A 20098-nucleotide genomic window follows, 5' to 3' on the forward strand; every position below is an offset into this window, starting at 1 on the left:
AAATGTATTTTTTTTTTTTAAACTTTGAACAGCTGTGTATTTTCGTAAAGTATTTTATAGCTAAGTGATATTTAATTCTCAGTCCTTAATTTTAATATCTAAACATTTGTATCATAATTTAGGCTTCAATTTTAACATCTAATTTGTATTTTATTTTAATAATTAAAAATCGTCTTTATTCAGTCCTTAGTTTCAGCAGCTGAGTTATACATTTATTGTTAGTGATTTAATTTCAGTTGTGAAATTATATATTTAGTCATTGTGTTTAATTCTAATAGCTACGTTAAATGTTTAGGTTTTATTTGTAATTTATTTACTTTTTTTTTTTTTACTTTTAACAGTTAAGGTGTCATTTTATTGTCTCTAATATCCAAGGTGAATTTCAGTCAGTGTTTAATTATAGTAGCTGAAAATTGTATATTAATTTGTCGTAACACCTCGTAATAAAGCTTATTACCAGTAACACATACTTGGAATACATTAGTTTAAAGGAGCTGTGTAAGTGTCCTTCATCAGTGATAATGGCAAACACTGCTGTTCAACATGTTGTGAAGGAAATTGAACTAAAATGAAGCTTGTGACTTAGGAGCCCTTTGTTTTGGTTCTGATGCTGTGTGTGTTGAAGCGCTGGCTCTCAGAGCACATCAGTTTATTAGGGCATGTTCTGCATGTGGAATAGCTGCAAGCCAAATTCACTTCCACACACAGGCCAGTGTGTCAAAAACACACAGCAACATTGATCTGCTCAGTCTGAGCCGCAACACACAGAGCAGTGTGTGCACTGTGATCAGGATGAGCTGCTGTTTTTGGTATAAACCGTCACAGAACTTTATACTAAATAGTGTTTAGAGAGAAATTCATTCTTCTGAACCAATGTGACATAATCTGCGTTATATATTAAGGCAACAAATATTCGTGTTTTAATAAATGTTTGTTTTCTTTGGATGTAAATTGTACAACACTGGAAGTTATGTAGTGAAAATTCATTATGTCTGATTATTATAACTATTCTTTAAGTTCGTTTCTTAAGACACGTATTTTTTAGTATGTTACCTCGTTTGTTGACCGTTTCGGCGAACGCTTCCGCCTTCTTCAAAACAGTCACCAGATGTCGAGTGGTGACGTGCCTTATCAGCTGATGTACTAAAATTACAGACACAAAAAAAGGAAAAAAACAAACAAGAAAAAAACACAGAAAAAACAAACCGGGGCTTTGTCACATTACCATACATAAAAGGAGTTACAGAACGCATTCAACGATCCATGAGGAAATACCACATCAACACCCCGGTCAAACCATACAAGAACCTCCGACAGCTGCTAGTTCACCCCAAAGATAAAATACAACTGGACAATAAATGCAATGTCATATATGAAATCCCTTGCCGTTCATGCAATAAAGTCTATATTGGTGAAACGGGCAGATGCTTCCACACTCGCAGGAAAGAACACCAATTAGAATGTGAAAAAGAAACAAAAAGACTCACAAGATCCGAAAAAGAAAAAGCAAACCAAGAAAACTTAAAATCAGCCATTTCAGACCACTGCAAACGACAAAATCATATTATGAATTGGGAAGAGGCCAGAGTCATTCGCGCTGAAGAGAATAAATACCAGCGTTGGATTTTGGAGGCAGTGGAGATACGTAAGCGGGCGCAGAGGACGATGAACCGGGATGAGGGAGCGTACGCGCTGTCGCACACCTGGAGCGCAGTCCTGGGGGAGCGACCTGACAGCAGGAGGCATGAACTACCTGTCAAATTGGGCGGGACGTTCACGCCTCCATAGAGTACATCAGCTGATAAGGCACGTCACCACTCGACATCTGGTGACTGTTTTGAAGAAGGCGGAAGTGTTCGCTGAAACTGTCAACAAACGAGGTAACATACTAAAAAATACGTGTCTTAAGAAACGAACTTAAAGAATAGAATAAGAATTAAAAATAACACTGGAAGTTTCTTGGAATGAAGTATTACCAGTAACACACAGTACATTATTAGTTTAAAGGAGCTGTGCAAGTGTCCATCAGTGATGATGGCAAACACTGCTGTTCAACATGTTGTGAAGGAAATTGAACTAAAATGGTGAAGCTTGTGACTTGGGAGCCCTTTGTTTTGGTTCTGATGTGGTTGTTTTTATTAAAGGTTTGAAGATGGAGCTTTAGATGATAATTCTTACCAAAAAAAATCATCTTTAGATGCAGTGATGCACTGAATAATTAATTAAAAATATTAAGCCATCTCATCTCATTATCTGTAGCCGCTTTATCCTGTTCTACAGGGTCGCAGGCAAGCTGGAGCCTATCCCAGCTGACTACGGGTGAAAGGCGGGGTACACCCTGGACAAGTCGCCAGGTCATCACAGGGCTGACACATAGACACAGACAACCATTCACACTCCCATTCACACCTACGCTCAATTTAGAGTCACCAGTTAACCTAACCTGCATGTCTTTGGACTGTGGGGGAAACCGGAGCACCCGGAGGAAACCCACGCGGACACGGGGAGAACATGCAAACTCCACACAGAAAGGCCCTCGCCGGCCACGGGGCTCGAACCCGGACCTTCTTGCTGTGAGGCGACAGCGCTAACCACTACACCACCGTGCCACCCCTATTAAGCAATCTGATGTAAAAAAAAAAAAAACTTTTTCATCAAGCACTCCAGCTAATCATAGCTACAGAGTAACTCCGCCCCTTTTATGATTTCATAGTTTATTGAATCTGCTAAATGAAATCATTTCCAGTTCAGAGATTCAACTCATGTCCTCATCAAGGCTGTGAAGCTTTTGATCAGGATGTTTTGTATAACGTCTGCTAAAATTAGCATGAAATTAATTTTCTGTTGAGAAACCAGTGCAATTCTGCTATTTGCCAATGATGCAAATGTCCAAGTGTACCGACGCTGCAAGTTAACTGTCTTGTTGAAATTAATAATCATATTTCACTCCATTATGTGTAATGATGTGCATGTGACCTCTGTGCACATCTCCGAGACTATATTTATTAACGTAACCACTCTGGCATCTTGAATTTGTGTGTTTCCTCCTATTTAGCAGATAAACCACTGAGCATTTTCTCAAAGCCGCAGATAACAGCCGCAGTGTGTGTCAGAGATGTGATGAGACCATGAGAGTCTCTCACACACTTGGCAGAGGCTGAATAAACCCCACGGTGTTGCCATGACGACCGCGGCAGGTCCGCAGAATGGGCGTGATTCAGATCATTAGCATTCTTTCTTAAGGATGATACATGATCAGTCACTTCCTTGTTCGTGCCCCGATACACATGGAACCAGGATGAAGAGGAAAGGAAGTGTCCCCGCACACACACAGACACACACACAAGCCTCAGAGCTGCAGCTGCACGTCCCGGCTCCTCCCTGCTGCTTTGCCCCGGCTGCCAAACAGCACTTAAACAACATATAATCCACATCCATTGAGAATTTGGCCGGAGGTTCATACCTCCCAAGCTTTTGCTTCTTAATTCACCATCTGTAGGAAGTCCAAATGATAATGACCGGATTACAACAGACTTCCGGCATTTATCTGAAATTGGAGCCAATCTTCAAGGTCATTAAGAGTGAATTAGGCGGCAGGTCTTGGCCGTGTGAGCTGAAGATGCAGCAAAACAAAACCTGACACGTGTGCTGCTGCGACGCGTGCCATATGATTGTGCAGGAGAGGAAAATAATAGCAGAGGAAGTCTGCTTGTCTGGTCTGGAGTGATTTACAGTTTGCAAGTCGGATACGTCGTGGAGTTCATGCTGCATCACCATGGCAACTTGTAATAAACCACAGTATCACAGCTCTCACTAAAGCAAATCCAGATTATTGTAGTGATTTTCCTTCTTGATGTTACGGTGATGTGATGGAGGAAATATTTAGTTAAATAATATAAACATCATGAGATTATCCTTCACTGAGACTGAGGCGCACAGGCCACGCCTCCTCGTCCCATGCTGAGGCGCGCAGGCCACGCCTCCTCGTCCCATGCTGAGAAAATTACACTTATGTCACCTCTATCTCAACTCAAGTGCTGAATTGGAGAATCTGTCAACAGCAACTGTAGCTGTAAGCTCTCTCTCTCTCTCTCTCTCTCTCTCTCTCTCACACACACACACACACACACACACACACACACACATGCGCGAACACACACATGCGCGAACACATACACACTTGTCACTATTGTAGCTCCACATATAACCATCTCTCTGCACACACAGCTGTCAGGTCATGTTTACAGTAAAAAAAAAAATTCAGTTTTTTCTCTTTTGTGAGGAAAGAGTTCATTGTGAGCTAGAGATCCTACTGTGGGTCCCCCCCCCAGTTAAAAGAGACATTTGTTGTTGGTCAGAGAATGAAAATATTAGTTCAGAATGGTCAAGATTTTACGAGGAAGTAAAGATGTAAAGATTCAGTGATTCTTAAAGTATTGATATTATGACTCACTTATTCAGAAACATGTATTGGATTTATTATTTAATTTTAATTATTGTCAAAAAAAAAAAAAGCCTAGTTTATTGTGGTTCTGTGTAGAGCCCTGCACTCTCGCGGGAGTCCCGCGGGACCCGACACAAAGCAGTGCGGCGCGGGACAAATTTTGAAAGCTCATTGCGGGCGGGAGGGGGAGTGCACAATGCGGACGGGAGAGGTGATAAGCTGCAGTCCTGCTAACTAAAAACGTGTTTAAAATAAAATTTATAAATTATTAATTTATGTCTATCATATATAATTTGTGCTGGATATTTTATTTGGCATTAATAAAAACATTTTAAGATGCCTAAATTTGCAGATGTGGTCTAATCTCGCGTACGTTTCCGATTCCTTTCCGCTCTTCCGTGTTTGAGATCTCCGATCATGGCAGAAGAGCAGAGCTCCTCTAGTGAAGCTCTCAGTGCTTCAGAAGTAAGTGCTGCTTTAAAAAGAGGTACATTTACTGTTAAAAAGTCAAGAGTATTAGTCCTAAGTATTAAAAAGTATTTAAAAAAAGTATTAAATTTTTAAAAAAGTATTAAAAAGTATTAACTAGTATTAAAAAGGACTGTGTATCGCACAGATTGTTCAATTTAAAGCTAGAAATAGGCAGTGTATAATCTGAGGAGCTGGTTGTGGTTGCGCAGCACTTCATATGAGAGTGAATGAAATCGCGGTTGGAATCATAACGCCACAGACTCGGAAGTGGGAGTGCAAGTGCGCAAAGCGAGAGCTGTCAATCATGAGCGCATGCAGCGCTCAACTTGGAATGTGTCAGCAGAATATCAGAGTCTAAGGCCCCGGTCACACTGCCCGAACTTTGCTGGAGCGTTCCTGGAGCGGTGAAAAAAATTCATCACTGCTCGTAACCGTTCACCACCGTTTAACAAAAGTTGGCCCCCATTAAAGCAATGCCGTATATGCTCGGCCACCGCTGATGTTTCTCGAGGGGCCCTCCTACTGCTCCGAAAGTTTTGAGCTGCACAAAATATTGCGAGCGGTGAGGAGGGGGCAATTTTCCGCCCCGGCAAAGTTCACCCCCGCTCCACCAACGCCCAGTCAAAGTTTGGCACCGCTAGACGCAAGTTCGTGGATGCTTGGGTCCGCTAGGCCAACGCAGAAATCTTGAACGCTGGACCACCGCTGCTTCGCCAGCGTTGCCCAGGCGGCGATTAAACGTTGCACAAACTTTGGTGGAGCGGTTGTAAGCGTTTTACGAGCGGACACGGGGTTGCTGGAACGGTGTTGGCCGTTGAAGCAGCTATCCATGGCGGTGATGAACTTTGGTTTGGCGTTGGTATAGAGGTGTCGGAGCGGGACCAGAATTTGGCTATAAATACGGGGAGAAATGGACCAGGAGCTCATTTGGAATCGAGCTGCTGTTGAGTTCAGACCTCATCTATATCGAATTTGCTCAAAGTTACAGTAAAACTGTATCACCATGGATGCTGAGAGACTTGCTATGATTGGTGCACTAGTCCAGCAGCAGAATCAGAACCTCCTCAGATTGCAACAAGCTGTTGACAGAAGGAAAAGAGAGAGAAGAAGGAGAGACAGAGTTGTGTGGGTCAGACAGTGGATACTGAGGAGGCCTGAACATGGACTGTATGACAAGCTGATGGTGGAGCTTCTATCAAAAATCTATCAGAACTTGTATCAAAACAATCCGTTCAGCTCCGTAGTCACAAGCGGTATGCCGCTAAACCAACTTTATACCCCCGCCGAGCCAAAGCCCGCATGCGTAGAACGCCGCTATACCAACGCTCGCGTCACCGCTAAACCAACGCTCGCTACCGCTCGCTACCGCTAAACCAACGCTAAAGCAACGCCAGCTTCAGCGGTGCACCGCTAAGCCAACGCCCATGTTTTCGATTTTTTTTCCCATTTTGTGCGCGGTGACGAGCGTTGTCGAAATTCGGCCCCCCCTCCCTACCGTTCAAGGAACGCTCCAGCAAAGTTCGGGCGGTGTGACCGGGGCCTAAACAATAAACTTGCAATAAATGAAGAATCAGTCAGTGGAGAGCTCAGCATGTTTAATTCCCCAAGCCAATGACAGGAACTTTCGTGAGAAATAATGCGAACGTCTGCATCATGCGGGATTTGCGGGCGGGAGCGGGACTGAAAAATCATAATTCTTTGCGGGAGCGGGACTGCACAATGCGGGAGCGGGTGGGAGCAGGACTGAAAATTCTGTCCCGCGCAGACCTCTAGTTCTGTGTGCCTGTTGTTCCCTGTGATGGAAGCGTGGCCTGTGTGCTTCAGTCTTGGTGGAGGAGGCGTGGCCTGTGTGCTTCAGTCTTGGTGGAGGAGGCGTGGCCTGTGTGCTTCAGTCTCTGTGAAAGTGTGGCTCTGTCCCAATCATTAAAGATGAATAATACGTATGTTATTTACCAGCTAGGAGGTCCGTATCGTGAAATACCGTGACCGAGGTCTTGAAAGTACTGAGCAAGGCCCTCTGGGCTGAGGTCAGTATTCAAGGCTCAGGTCACGGTATTTCACCATACGGACCGACCTTAAGCTGGTAAATAATATATTAATTTTTTTCTTTACCAAATTCTAACAGAAAACGAGAGCGCCCGAAAGGGAAAACCGAGCCGAGCCGCCATTTTGAATCCTCATTCACGGCTGTAATGCAAATTGCTTCCTCCTCAGTAGACAAGTGCACTTCCATGGCAGGAAAAAAACTACATTTTGCCGCCTGTGTAGTCCCCTATTTATACAAATAGGAGTCATTCAGGATTCAGCCATGTTTTTGCTCGGCGTTAGCAACAGTTATGCCGCTTTTCCACTACAAACGCGGCTGAGCCGTGCCGTACTGAGTCGAGCTGAGCGGGGCTGTTGGAGTTGCATTTCGACTACAACCGCGCTGAACCGTGCTGGCTGGAAGTGGGTGGACACATTGGGTGGAGTTAGCGAAAGTGGGTGGACGTCACGTGATGTCGTTAAGCAGCGCAAACAGTGACATCAGTGAGCTTTTAAGCGGTAGTCTCACGACCCAGATAGTAAACAATAAATATGGAGGACATGGAGTCGTTAGTGTTGCTGGTCTTGGTGCTGTGGCTTGTTGTCACCGACAACGCCAAAAGATACTGGCAAGAGCGTATAGATGAGGCGAGGCGCATAAGGCTTCAGAAATTCTCGTAATTCGTAATTCTTCTTCTTCCGGGTTTGCGGTGTTTACAGATCCCAGCGTGCTCGCGGGGCGTGTGTGGGCATGTGAGGACACTCCTCCTCACCAATCAGTGCACAGGGGAGTGTCTGCTCACGCCCCCAGCCTCACTCGGCACGGTTTGGCTCGCTTCAGCCCCACTCCAAAACCGTGCGAGTTTTAGGGGCTAAGCAGGGCTGAAGCGAGCCGAGTCGTGCTGTTTTTTGGTAGTCGAAACGCGAGCCGTGTCGGGCTGAAGTGAGCTGAAGCGAGCTGAAGTGAGCGGAAAAAGGGTAGTGGAAAAGGGCCATTAGAGGTTTTTAGCTTTCTCCTGAAATGTTTTCTTTTATTTCTTCTTCCTCAGTGTAGTAAAACTCGCTTTCGCTGTGAACACTGTCGTTATCATTATCCATGCTGTAAAATTAATGCTATTCTCCTGAGAAATGCTGGCAAAAATTTATAAGATTTTTGATAATCTTATAAATAAATCTTATTAAAAAAAAAAGATAAATGTTGACAAAAAATTCTACTATGTTGTTGTGAACGAGCGAGTCACCAGAGGTCTATAATCAGGGTCCGTAACTGGGGTCCGTACTGTAGGATACAGACCCGCTCGCAAGCCAATCAGAGCGCAAGGTTTGGACCGCGAAAAAATTTTTATTTACTAGCTGGGAGGTCCGTATCGTGAAATACCGTGACTGAGGGGCCTCGGTCAGTATTCAAGGCCGAGGTCACGGTATTTCACCATACAGACCGACCTTAAGCTGGTAAATAATATATTAATTTTTTTCTTTATCACATTCTAACAGAAAACGAGAGCGCCCGAAAGGGAAAACAGAGACGAGGTGAGCCGCCATTTTGAATCCTCATTCACGGCTGTAATGCAAATGGCTTCCTCCTCGGTATACAAGTGCACTTCCATGGCAGGAAAGAAACATTTTGCCGCCTATGTAGTCCCCTAATTATACAAAATTGAGTCATTCAGGATTCAGTCATGTTTTTGCTCGGCGTTAGCAACAGTTACAGGTTTTTAGCTTTCTCCTGAAATGTTTTCTTTTATTTCTTCTTCCTCAGGGTAGTAAAACTCACTTTCGCTGTGAACACTGTCGTTATTGCTATCCATGCTGTAAAATTAATGCTGTTCTCCTGAGAAATGCTGGCAAAAATTTACAAGATTTTTGATAATCTTATAAATAAATCTTATAAAAAAAAAAAAGATAAATGTTGACAAAAAATGCTACTATGTTTGTTGTGAACTAGCGAGTCGCCAGAGGTCCGTAACTGGGGTCCGTATCGTAGGATACGGACCCGCTCGCCAGCCAATCAGAGCGCAGGATTTGATAGAAACCGGGCTGTGAAAGAAATAACACTTTTTATGTTATAGTCCTGCAGTGAAACAGCTCTAAATCTTTTATACACTGAATAATAGGAGTATGAATATCAATATGCATCTCTCCATAAGAGACATTTAGATCATGTAAATAATTAAAGTTCAAGTGTAGAAATGATTTCAAAATTTGTGTTCTGGAGAGACAGAAGTTGAATACTAAGCATTTATGGTTTAGCATTGTCCTTTTTAAATTTTTTTTTATTTTTTATTTTTTTGTCCAGGTCACATTTTAGCTTTAATATCCTCTATTTTTGGTCCTTCAGTTGCTAGCTGATGTGAATGTAGCTGACTCACTATCTGCTCACAGACTCGCACTCGTCCTTTACTGTCTGACTCACCACGCAGACCTTTAGACCTTCCTCACTCACTTCATCTGTTGAAATCAGTTTGGATGTTAACTTCTGTTTATCTGGATGTTTTCTGGTCACTTTTGAGTTGACTCAGTAGATTCACTTTGCTGGTCATAGTGCAGGAGCAAGAAAGTTAATTAAATACAGATTAGGTGTGTGTGTGTGTGTGTGTAATCTTTTTTGTTCTGTTTTGGGAAGCTGTGAGGGAATGACCTTGGTGCCAGAAAACTCAACCCAGCTGCTGACTGGAAATTCTCAAAACACTCGTACAGCCACTCATGTTCTAACTTTGCATACTTTAAAATTACAGACTTTAAAATCGGCACCGCCCATACTGAATATAAAAATCATCAGATATACCGTGTGTAATCTCTATAACCAGCCCAGAACATTGATCACCTTCTTCCTTTTTTTTCCCTGCCTGTATGGTTTATTTATTTATTTATTTTTTAATTTGTTGCTTGTTTTCTCCTTGTATCGAGAATGTAGAAATCCGACGTTGTGCCTTTTTCCAAAGCGTCTCTGAGGCTTTGGAGACGCAGTAAAACCACAATAGATTGCTTCGGAAAGCCTATATTTGATCCAGAAGGCCTCCATTTGCTTTCCTCAGCCCATTTTTAACCACTGCAGCTTGGAAAAAATTCACTCACATGCCCCAAAAAGATGAACTTGATTTTTTTTTTTTTAATTGGAAAGAAGTCACTGAGGACACACTGACCAAACCTCAGTCTTCGCAATGAGGAGAACATCTGGTTTGATTAATTTTCTATAACCGCAGCTCTGACAGTAGTGTAGCTGCAAATCCCAGGGTTATATTAACACGCTCATTCTGATACGTTATAGTAACAGTTCATTCATGGGGACTTGTATGGTAGGTGATTGATAGTCAAACTTTAGAAATAAATGGATTTTATAAACCTTTTGATTTTTACAAAAGAAAATGTCATGGGTTTTTTTTTTTTTTGAGTTTCCAGAGTCAGTGCTTTGTTTGGGCCAGAGATAAAGCTGTAACTTTTTCACCCTGGGAAAGTCAACAAGCTGTGTGTTTTTATCTTTAATCTTGTGCTTTGTCCTTTGTGTGGCTCAATTTTCCAAACTCTCATCTCCACTAATTGCTTCAGGTGGAGAAACCATTTTAAGCACACTTTCTCCTGGAGCACATGAAAGCCTGCCATCAGTCTAACTGCTGAAAGGTGTGTGTGTGTGTGTGTGTGTGTGTGTGAGAGGGGGAGAGACACGCTCTGAAGAGGCTGTTAAAGCACTTGGTATTGATCAGCGATGGTGGATCAGTGACAGCTGAATAAGTGCTGACAGCAGCAGCAGGTACACACAGCTGTGAGAGAGCAGGAGACCCAGGCTGATTTGTGTGCGTTTCTCTTCTCTTTGTGCTCAGGAGACCCTGCAACAACTGGTGATGATGCCTCTGCCCAATGTGCTGGTGCTTGGCAGAACCCCACTCACTGGTAGGTGATACTGAACTTCTTCACTCTCACTTTATCTCACAAACAATGGAATATATTGTTGCTGATGTATTTCACCTTAGTCCCGATTGATTTTATTTATTATCTCATTACATCAGTACCTCAGCACATTATCTCAGTACCTTGTTATATCAGTATCTCAGAGTATCCCAGTGCCCCAGTACCTCATTATATCAGTGCCTCAGTATCGGAGTCCCTCAATACCCAATGCCTCATTACTTCATTATATCAGTATCCCAGTGCATCAGTATCTCATGAGATTGGTTCACCATTGTCCCAATGCCTCAGTATCTCATTATATCAGTTCACCAGTCTCCCAGTGCCTCAGTATCTTGTTGTATTGGTACACCAGTCTCCAAGTGACTCAGTATCTCATTATATTGGTTCACCAGTTTCCCAGTGCCTCAGTATCTCATTACATCTGTACACCAATCTCCCAGTGCCTCAGTATCTTGTTATAGAGGATGTGCAGTCACGTGACCCGCACGTGTGTACTCCGCCCACTCTGGCATATTGGACAGCATCAGGATGGTTTACCTTGCGTAAGCGTAATGGATCCAGGCAGTAATCCCCAAGAAAATTCGGAAAATACCTCTTCTACATCGCACGATTACTTGTCTAAGTTTGTTCAGCATCTTGAAGGTGACGTGAGGCAGCGTTACGTGGAAAAGTGTTCCAGGTTGGGGATTGCAGATCCGTACAACTTGCCGCAATCCTTGTTCAGGGAAATTCGGAGCTGCGGTGCCGGCGATTTGCCCGATCTGGCCTACCACGACATTTACAATTTTCTCGTTAATCGTGAATCGTGTTACACTGGCAAAACCCTCAAAGCTTACAAGAGCATGGAAGCTTATAAATATTTTGTTGCGGGATGGGTATCCCAACTATACCTCTGGAAGGTACGGAAGAAGAATGTCGACTTGATAACCTCACGGGTAAGTGGTATTAAGACGTTTATCATAAAGAGACTATGCAGGACGTTTTATCTTAAGAATGTTCGAAATTTAAACTCGGTTCCAGATAATGACAGGGTTGTAAATATGTATGTTTTTGTCTGAAAAACAGTAAATCAAAAAGCTGCGCACATTTGCGCAGCTTCCACGAAAACGTGGGCAACTTTCTGATTTACTGTTTTCTTCTCATACTTCCTATTTTTCATGGACTGTAACGGCATTTGCTTATTTAGTAATTTTAATATAGAATTTACTCTGATGAAATTATTCAGACACTCCAACGCCCCCCCTAAAAAAAAAATCGGGTCTGCGCAGTGATTCAGCCGTGGAAAAGGCGCATCCGCCGTTTGCATCCCTGTTTAAACTCGTAGGTTAACCGACTTTAACCGGCTAATGAGGCTTGGTGGTCGGTCAAGATTTTTTTTAGTTTTCGCCATCCCTACTATGGATTGGCCTTTCAAAGGCATATATGAGCCAAAAAGATGAAACATTGTCATAGACTAGGCCAGGGTAGTAGGGCTAGGCATAGCCATTTTAAATGTTAGAGACTGTCTAGTTTCTAAGTATGCAGTTATCATTCAATCCGAAAATCAACTTAACAGATGTACTAGGAGTATTGAATTAGAAGATTACACCAATCTGATATGAAGTGTTCACTACAAATTCGGCTGGTAGAACTGGGGTACCAGTTTTCTCTTCGCACAGCGGACACCCATTTTGCGCGTCTCTCCTCGGGAATCTATAAAATGACAGGCCCTCCTTTTGGCCCTGTCTATTAGTACAACCAAATGCTGAACAAGATATAACCATTCTCGAAAGATCTACTCCCACACACTTGATAATTAGAACGGGTTCGTCTAAGTTCTATGCGCGACCTTGCCGTCCAAAATGACGAATAACGAATATCACGTGACCTCGTGACGTCACGTGCACGTTCTCTATATCGGTACATCAGTCTCCCAGTGCCTCAGTATCTTGTTATATCGGTACACCAGTCTTCCAATGCCTCAGTATCTTATATCGGTACACCAGTCTCCCAGTGCCTCAGTGTCTTGTTATATCGGTACACCAGTCTCCCAGTGCCTCAGTGTCTTATATCAGTACACCAGTCTCCCAGTGCCTCAGTATCTTGTTATATCGGTACACCAGTCTCCCAGTGCCTCAGTATCTTGTTATATCGGTACACCAGTCTCCCAGTGCCTCAGTATCTTGTTATATTGGTACACCAGTCTCCCAGTGCCTCAGTATCTTGTTATATCGGTACACCAGTCTCCCAGTGCCTCAGTATCGTTATATCGGTACACCAGTCTCCCAGTGCCTCAGTATCTTGTTATATCGGTACACCAGTCTCCCAGTGCCTTAGTATCTTGTTATATCGGTACACCAGTCTCCCAGTGCCTCAGTATCTCATTTTATTGGTACACCAGTCTCCCAGTGCCTCAGTATCCCATTGCCTCGGTATCTCATTATATTGGTACACCAGTCTCCTATTGCCTCAGGATCCCATTGCCTCAGTATCTCAATATATCGGTTCACCAGTCTCCCAGTGCCTTGGTGTTTCACTATATCGGTTCACCAGTCTCCCAGTGCCTCAGTATCTCATTATATCGGTTCACTAGCATCTCTGTGCTTCATTATATCAGTACTTCAGTAACTTGGTGCCTCAGTACATCTGTATTCTAATAACTCAGTCTGAGTGCCTCAGTACCTTAGGCCCTGTCCACATGGCAACGGATTCAGGTGACTCCGATACAATTGCTTATCGTTTAGGCCTGGCGTCCACATGGCACCGGCGTTTTGGGTGCCCAAAACGCAATCTTTTTGAGAACGGGTTCCAGAGTGGAAAGATCTGGCAACGTTGCCGTTGCGAAGTCGTCTGGATGAGTAGAACGGATTTGTTTACGATGATGTCACAACCACATGACTGTCAGTGCTTCACGCTGGGTAGAAGTGTAACGAACTCAATGCGAGTTGTCAACAAATCCTATAACTTGGTTCATGAAACGCGCTTACAAAATATTTTCACTGTGAATATTTATTGTGTAATGGTGCCGAGAGAGAGAGAGAGAAAGAGAGAGAGAGAGACTCTGCCCTTAGGGCAGAGTCAATCCCACCAGCAAAAATAGGGAAAAAAAGGAGCGATCTCACCTCTTCAGATGATGGTTTAAGTCCTACAATACATTCCTCAAAAAGGGCGTAGAAGAAATTAATCCATCAACGTGTAGCATTCAATTTATTCCGGACCATTAAAGACGCCGCCTTCCGTGTAGAATCATGCGTCATCCTCGCCGCCATATTGGATAGGTAAAAGCGGAGAATAAAGATTCATGTGCTGCGTTTAACTGTACCAACAGGTTTACCGTCCAAACGAGATCACATGGGATTACCTTTCACAGGTGAGAAACAACAAATTAATCCATCAACGTGTAGCATTCAATTTATTCCGGACCATTAAAGACGCCGCCTTCCGCGTAGAATCATACGTCATCCTCGCCGCCATATTGGATAGGTCAAAGCGGAGAATAAAGATTAGCTGCGTTTAACTGTACCAACAGGTTTGCCGTCCAAACGAGATCACATGGGATTACCTTTCACAGGTGAGACTGGAAAAATACTTTTCATTGTATTTGGTCATTATAATGTAATTTTACGAACAGATTTTCCTGACTTTGTGGCTAATATGAAGTCTCGCGCATAATAGTTTATGCGCATGCGTCCTTACTTCTATTGTTCTGGTGTCTCCGAAGGGACCGTCTTACAGCGCCCCTAGAGGTGTGGCATGTGTATTGCATCGTTTTCAGCAAGCGTTGCGTTGCCATATGGACCTGATATTTTACTGATCGTTGCCCATTTGGACACGATATATTTTTAAATAACATCTCGTTGCCGTTGTCGTGTGGATGAAGTCTTTAGTTAGTGAGGCACAGTAAAGCAGTGGTGCTCCATGTGTAACTGTTCAGCCATGTGGTTTTTATTAAGTAGTCATTAGAGCTAGATGGGGGATGGGGGCCATTATCAGCTAAACACCACCTCACCTCAGGCTACAGAACCTCACCGCTCTCACTCTTTCATGCTTTCTTTGTTTCCATATTGCTCAGAGTCTCTCACACACTTTAGTCTCTCTGTTGCTCTTTCATTTCACTTCAGTACAATTTTTTGGGACATGTGTAACTGTAAGAACAAAAAAAGGGGTTTAAAAAAGACGACAGGAAATTAGTGTCCTTGTTTTAGGTTCTGTTTAAGTAGTCTCATTCTTAGTCTCTCTCTCTCTGTCTTCAATTCAATTGAATTCACTTTAATGCACAATGTTTTTGTTTCACACAACACATATTAAAAATATTTAAGAAATAAAATAGAAAAATTGAATATTTTAGGTACTGCATGTCTCATCTCATCTCATTTATCTCTAGCCGCTTTATCCTGTTCTACAGGGTTGCAGGCAAGCTGGAGCCTATCCCAGCTGACTACGGGCAAAAGGTGGGGTACACCCTGGACAAGTCGCCAGGTCATCACAGGGCTGACACATAGACACAGACAACCATTCACACTCACATTCACACCTACGCTCAATTTAGAGTCACCAGTTAACCTAACCTGCATGTCTTTGGACTGTGGGGGAAACCGGAGCACCCGGAGGAAACCCACACGGACACGGGAAGAACATGCAAACTCCACACAGAAAGGCCCTCGCCGGCCACGGGGCTCGAACCCGGACCTTCTTGCTGTGAGGCGACAGCGCTAACCACTACACCACCGTGCCGCCCGGTACTGCATGTATAACCAGGAAATTGGGGGGAGGGGGGATTAACAAATAATCAATTATAATTTTTTTCCATTCTTGCTTTTAGTTTCATTGGCATTTCAGTTCAATTTAGTACACTTTTTTCCATCACATAATGGCCAAAGCTTTGGTTACAGAGTCTGATGACTAAACTATCATTTAAAAATATTTAAAAACCATGTGGGGGGAGAATTAAAAACAGCAAAATCAATGATAAAATTACAAAAAAAAAATTTGTTTTTGGTTTGTCTTGTTGCTTTTTATTTTCTCTGTTGCTCTTTAACATTAATTCATAATTGGGTTTAATTTGGTTTCATTTTGGTGATATCGTGGTATCACAAAGGTTTTCTTTTTTTCTTTTTTAACGTATTGGCGCATTGTAACATTAAAACCTGGCAAAGTTACAATTAAAGGTTGAACAACTGGACAAAAATAAAGCAAAACAAGAAATAAAATGAAAACAAATCAAATATCATATAAATGAAAAATCTATCGTACTGTTAGTTTCTCTGTCAGTGTTGTTCGTGGGGTCTCTCAGATTTTCTGTTGCTCTCTCACGCTTAGTTTCCTAAAACTCTGTCTCTCATCTCAAGTCTCTGTCTCACTGTTGGTTTTTATCTTTTCTCACTCTCTGTCTTGCTGGGAGTCTCTGTCTGTTTTCTGTGCATGGGAGACACAGATGTCACAGAGCTTTCTCAGCTTCTTCTTTTGTCCTTTGTCTTCCTCACTCAGACCAGGTAGTGTTGACTCGCTCAGCGCTTACAGTAGACGCGTCTCGGATAGCTGCTCTGTTCAACCATTTTAACTGGAGGACAAAATTGCCAAATCACAACAGGTACAGTTCAGCAGCACACTGCTAGTTTACTAGCATAGCAGAGTACACGACTTTGCGACTTTAATTCCTACCAGTAAACTGTAGTTGGTTCCTGTTTACCTTTTGATGCACAAAATGGCTGACAAACTTGTAACCGTAGTTTCATCTTTTCCTGTCCATGTATGTCAATGTGTCTAGCGCTAGTAGAGTTAGCTAGTTTTGTTAATCTAATCTGACAACGAACCCGAGCATGGAAGGTGTAAATCAGACTTGGCGTATAATGCGAATAGCAGGCTTGAGGCTGTATATTTTGGTTCTGACTGTTTCTCATTTGAATTAAAGAAAATGGTGGACAGGCCACGCCCATGAGCAACAACATTAGCAGTCATTGCACAAGCACAGGAGACAACTAGAAATGACGGGTGAATGTAACATGAGTGCTTCATTATATTAACATGTATCATGATGCTGGATATCGCACAGCTCTGACATCATGCAGTACCTTGACAGGAAACCAGTTGGTTTTGAGGTATTACAAAGTCCTGGGGTCCATCTTGAGAAGCTGTTTCCTCTTCCTGTACACCAGTCATTGTTCACAGGAAGTGCTGGAGGTTTGGCAAGGGTCCCTGTGACCTCCAGTTTCCTGTCAGGATGATGACAGAAGAATTTGGTGTGTCTTACTGGACCCGGGTGAGGCCCAGGGGTTCTGTTAGAGCGATGTCCCCCCCCCCCGTCCTCCAAGTGTCCTTGAATAATTTATGTGCTGCTCTCTGCAAAAAACAGCAGCTCCTCATTTGAAACCAGCAGGGATTTTCACTTCAGGATTTCTAGCCAGGTGTGTGTGTGTGTGTGTGTGTGTGTGTGCGTGCGCGCGTGTGAGCATCTTTATATGATTTAAAAAAAAAAAAAGGAGAGGAACAAGCATTTCCTGTGGAGAGCTCATGCAGATTCCTCAGAATGACTAACTCGCATCACATTTCCTTTCTGCCTTATAACGGTTTATCCTGCAGCACTCATTTTCAGCTCAGTGTGGGGCCCCCCAGAGAACAATTTCCATCACCAAATTGTCTCATTTTTCACACCGGAATGAGGATTTCATAACTTTAATCTCCCTCATAATCTGTTTCCGTGATATCCAATTCACCTTGTATGATTGTGCAACTTGGACATGCCTCTGATCACACAAGCCCCGCCCCTTTTACTAATAAAGTGGTGTTGGAGACCCTGGTTCATGTTGAACCACTTGTTTAGAATACGCAGGTGTTCTTGTGTCATCAAATATTCGAGTCAATCGTGTTTAACTTCAAAAGAGGCTGGCACTAGTATAGAAGGAATTTGCCAATTTTCCACATCGTTAAATGAGTATCAAGAACAGTAGGTCATTGTTTAATACAACTGGAAATTACACAGTAATCATTTACAAGTTGCTATCGGACTAAAATCTATTTGAGGGTGGGAACAGTAATAACTCCACCCCACTTCATTGCACCACCCAGTCGTTGTTGACTTGTTCCTGCAAATCTTCAGGTTGAGCTTGATCATGTCTCGCTCCCAAATACAGCGTTCTTGTGTAGCCAGAGGCTCGGCTTGGTGCTGATGGATAAATCTAGGCCACCATTCAGCTTCAAGTGTGCAAAAACATCCTGTTAGAAGTACAGGAAATATCCTGCTTGTACTGAAGATCAGAATGATTTTGCTGACACACACCAGCATGGACACACAGGAACAGGACATTGTCATTGTGTCCATGTAGAGTCCTGACAGTTGTAGTTTCACGCTAGTTAAACAGCCCATATGTTTGTCTGCGATTGGTAACTCTTTAAGCCCCTCCCCTTGTCTGGACCAGCGGGAACGTCGGTGCCAAGCAGCCCAGTTGGACGAACCACCTGCTTTTCCCTTCTTAATTCCGCCGTGTTAATAGTTCATCTCCCTCAACAGCTGCCTCGCGACTCATCCCGGCCTCCCACAGTCAGGGTGTGCTGAGGATTATGGGATTTTTATTGCATCAAAGTGTTTCTGTTCAACAGGTGTACACACAAAGCTCACGTTTATGATGATTATTTTAAAACTGTACAAATGTTTCTTTGCTTTCAGAACAAGGCCTTGCTGAGGTGAAGAAGCTGCTCTTGCTGTTGCTCGGGTGTGCTGTTCAGGTACACGCATGCGCGCGCGCGCGCGCGCACACAGGTCAATATTTACAGTAACTGTGCAGCTGGTAGTGAGTCCAGATTGTGCAGAGTGAAAAGAGAAGTAGGTGATAATGCCATGAGCCTGACAGGTGGCATCAGCTGGCCAGGAGCCAAGATGAGCTCTGGGCCAGGAGCCGTCTGCTTTGTAGGAGGGCAGGGCCGCTCCAGCTAACACACACAGTGATAGCACTTTGCCTCCAAACAGCTCGAGTGTCCGCACAAAAAAAAAAAGCAAACTGTCTCATCTTTAGTGAAAAATACACAGAATAAAATGTAATAGCAAACCTAAAACGGAAAGAGTGCCAATACTTTTATTTCCCCCTAAAAATACAAAGAAGTGAGCTTTCATCTAATAGCAGTGCAAGTCTAAGGTGCTCATACTTTAGTTTATTTGTTTCTAAAGATGATCGAGCTTTTACTTGATAACAGTGCACGCATGCACACACACCCACGCCACTAGACACAAGTCAAAGGGTGCCAATATTTTCATTCCTATTTGAAAATACACAGGAATTTGTGGGCAAAACATACACACACACACAATTGTTTTTATATGTAGGGCACGAACAAAGGGAATAGGAAGCCATTTTGGATTTAAGGTGGTAGACGATTCTGTTATCAGTCAGCGGTCTGAAATATTTTTAGCTCCACCCACACGTCTCGGCTGTCGTGGTACCTGGTAAAGGAGGGAAAGTGAAAAGGAAGCAAGACAGTATGGGTAATGTGCAAAGCCAAGTCATAGTGTCTGATAGGAAAGGGATTAAGTCTGTACATCTTTTAATATCCATCAGGGCCATAATATTATACATGAGCATAAAATGTCAGCTCAGATCTGATAAAGCCCATCCTCATCCCTATGCACTGCTCCTGCGCTTCTTGTATTATCCTCAAATCGGGCAGCACACTGAAACCTGGAGCTCATCAGCTATTCCTGGTACACATCTGCCGAGGTGCACGCTGAAACAGGCACAGGCGTTCACGTTACCGTGGGATTTTCCTCCTATTAATAATACAAAGAATAAGGGTTAAGATTAGCATCAATAACATTTTAAAAGACTTATCTGCATATCTAGTCATGTGACCTCCCATTTAAACTCATTTGAGAGCAACATTGAAGAGTAAGATTTTGTCAGTTAGTGTTTGGGGTTTGAAATCAGACAAACACTTTTTCTACAAACACTGCAAATATATGCGAAAGAGGAAATGAAAATTTAATACCTGCTCTTCAGTTGTATTAATGTGTGCACACAATTTCTTTCTCTCTCTCTGACTTTCAGGTCTGGATGATTTCTAAATATTGCAGTAGCTGATTGATTTATTGTTTTCCTCGATCTTTTCATGTATTTTTTTGTGAGCTCTTTCATATTCTCTCACAGGATTCAATTTTATGTTCATTCACAGTGCGAGGAAAAGGAGGAGTACATAGAGAGAATCCAGACGCTGGATTTTGACATGAAGGCAGCCATCGCTTCTCATATTCAGGAGGTATGATGCAGCCATGATGGAGAGCTGTAT

General features: G+C 43.0%; 1 protein-coding gene across 1 annotated transcript in view; it reads left to right on the plus strand.

Annotated features, from left to right (window-relative positions):
* The window catches only part of LOC132883477 (girdin-like), a 107436-nt gene that overhangs the window by 33560 nt on the left and 53778 nt on the right, over positions 1-20098 (plus strand). The window contains 3 exon segments of the mRNA XM_060917149.1: positions 10759-10828; positions 18489-18547; positions 19985-20068. Of these exon segments, the coding sequence (XP_060773132.1) occupies positions 10759-10828; positions 18489-18547; positions 19985-20068 (213 nt within the window).

Source organism: Neoarius graeffei, chromosome 3 (genome assembly GCF_027579695.1).
Source record: "Neoarius graeffei isolate fNeoGra1 chromosome 3, fNeoGra1.pri, whole genome shotgun sequence".
Lineage (NCBI taxonomy): Eukaryota > Metazoa > Chordata > Actinopteri > Siluriformes > Ariidae > Neoarius > Neoarius graeffei.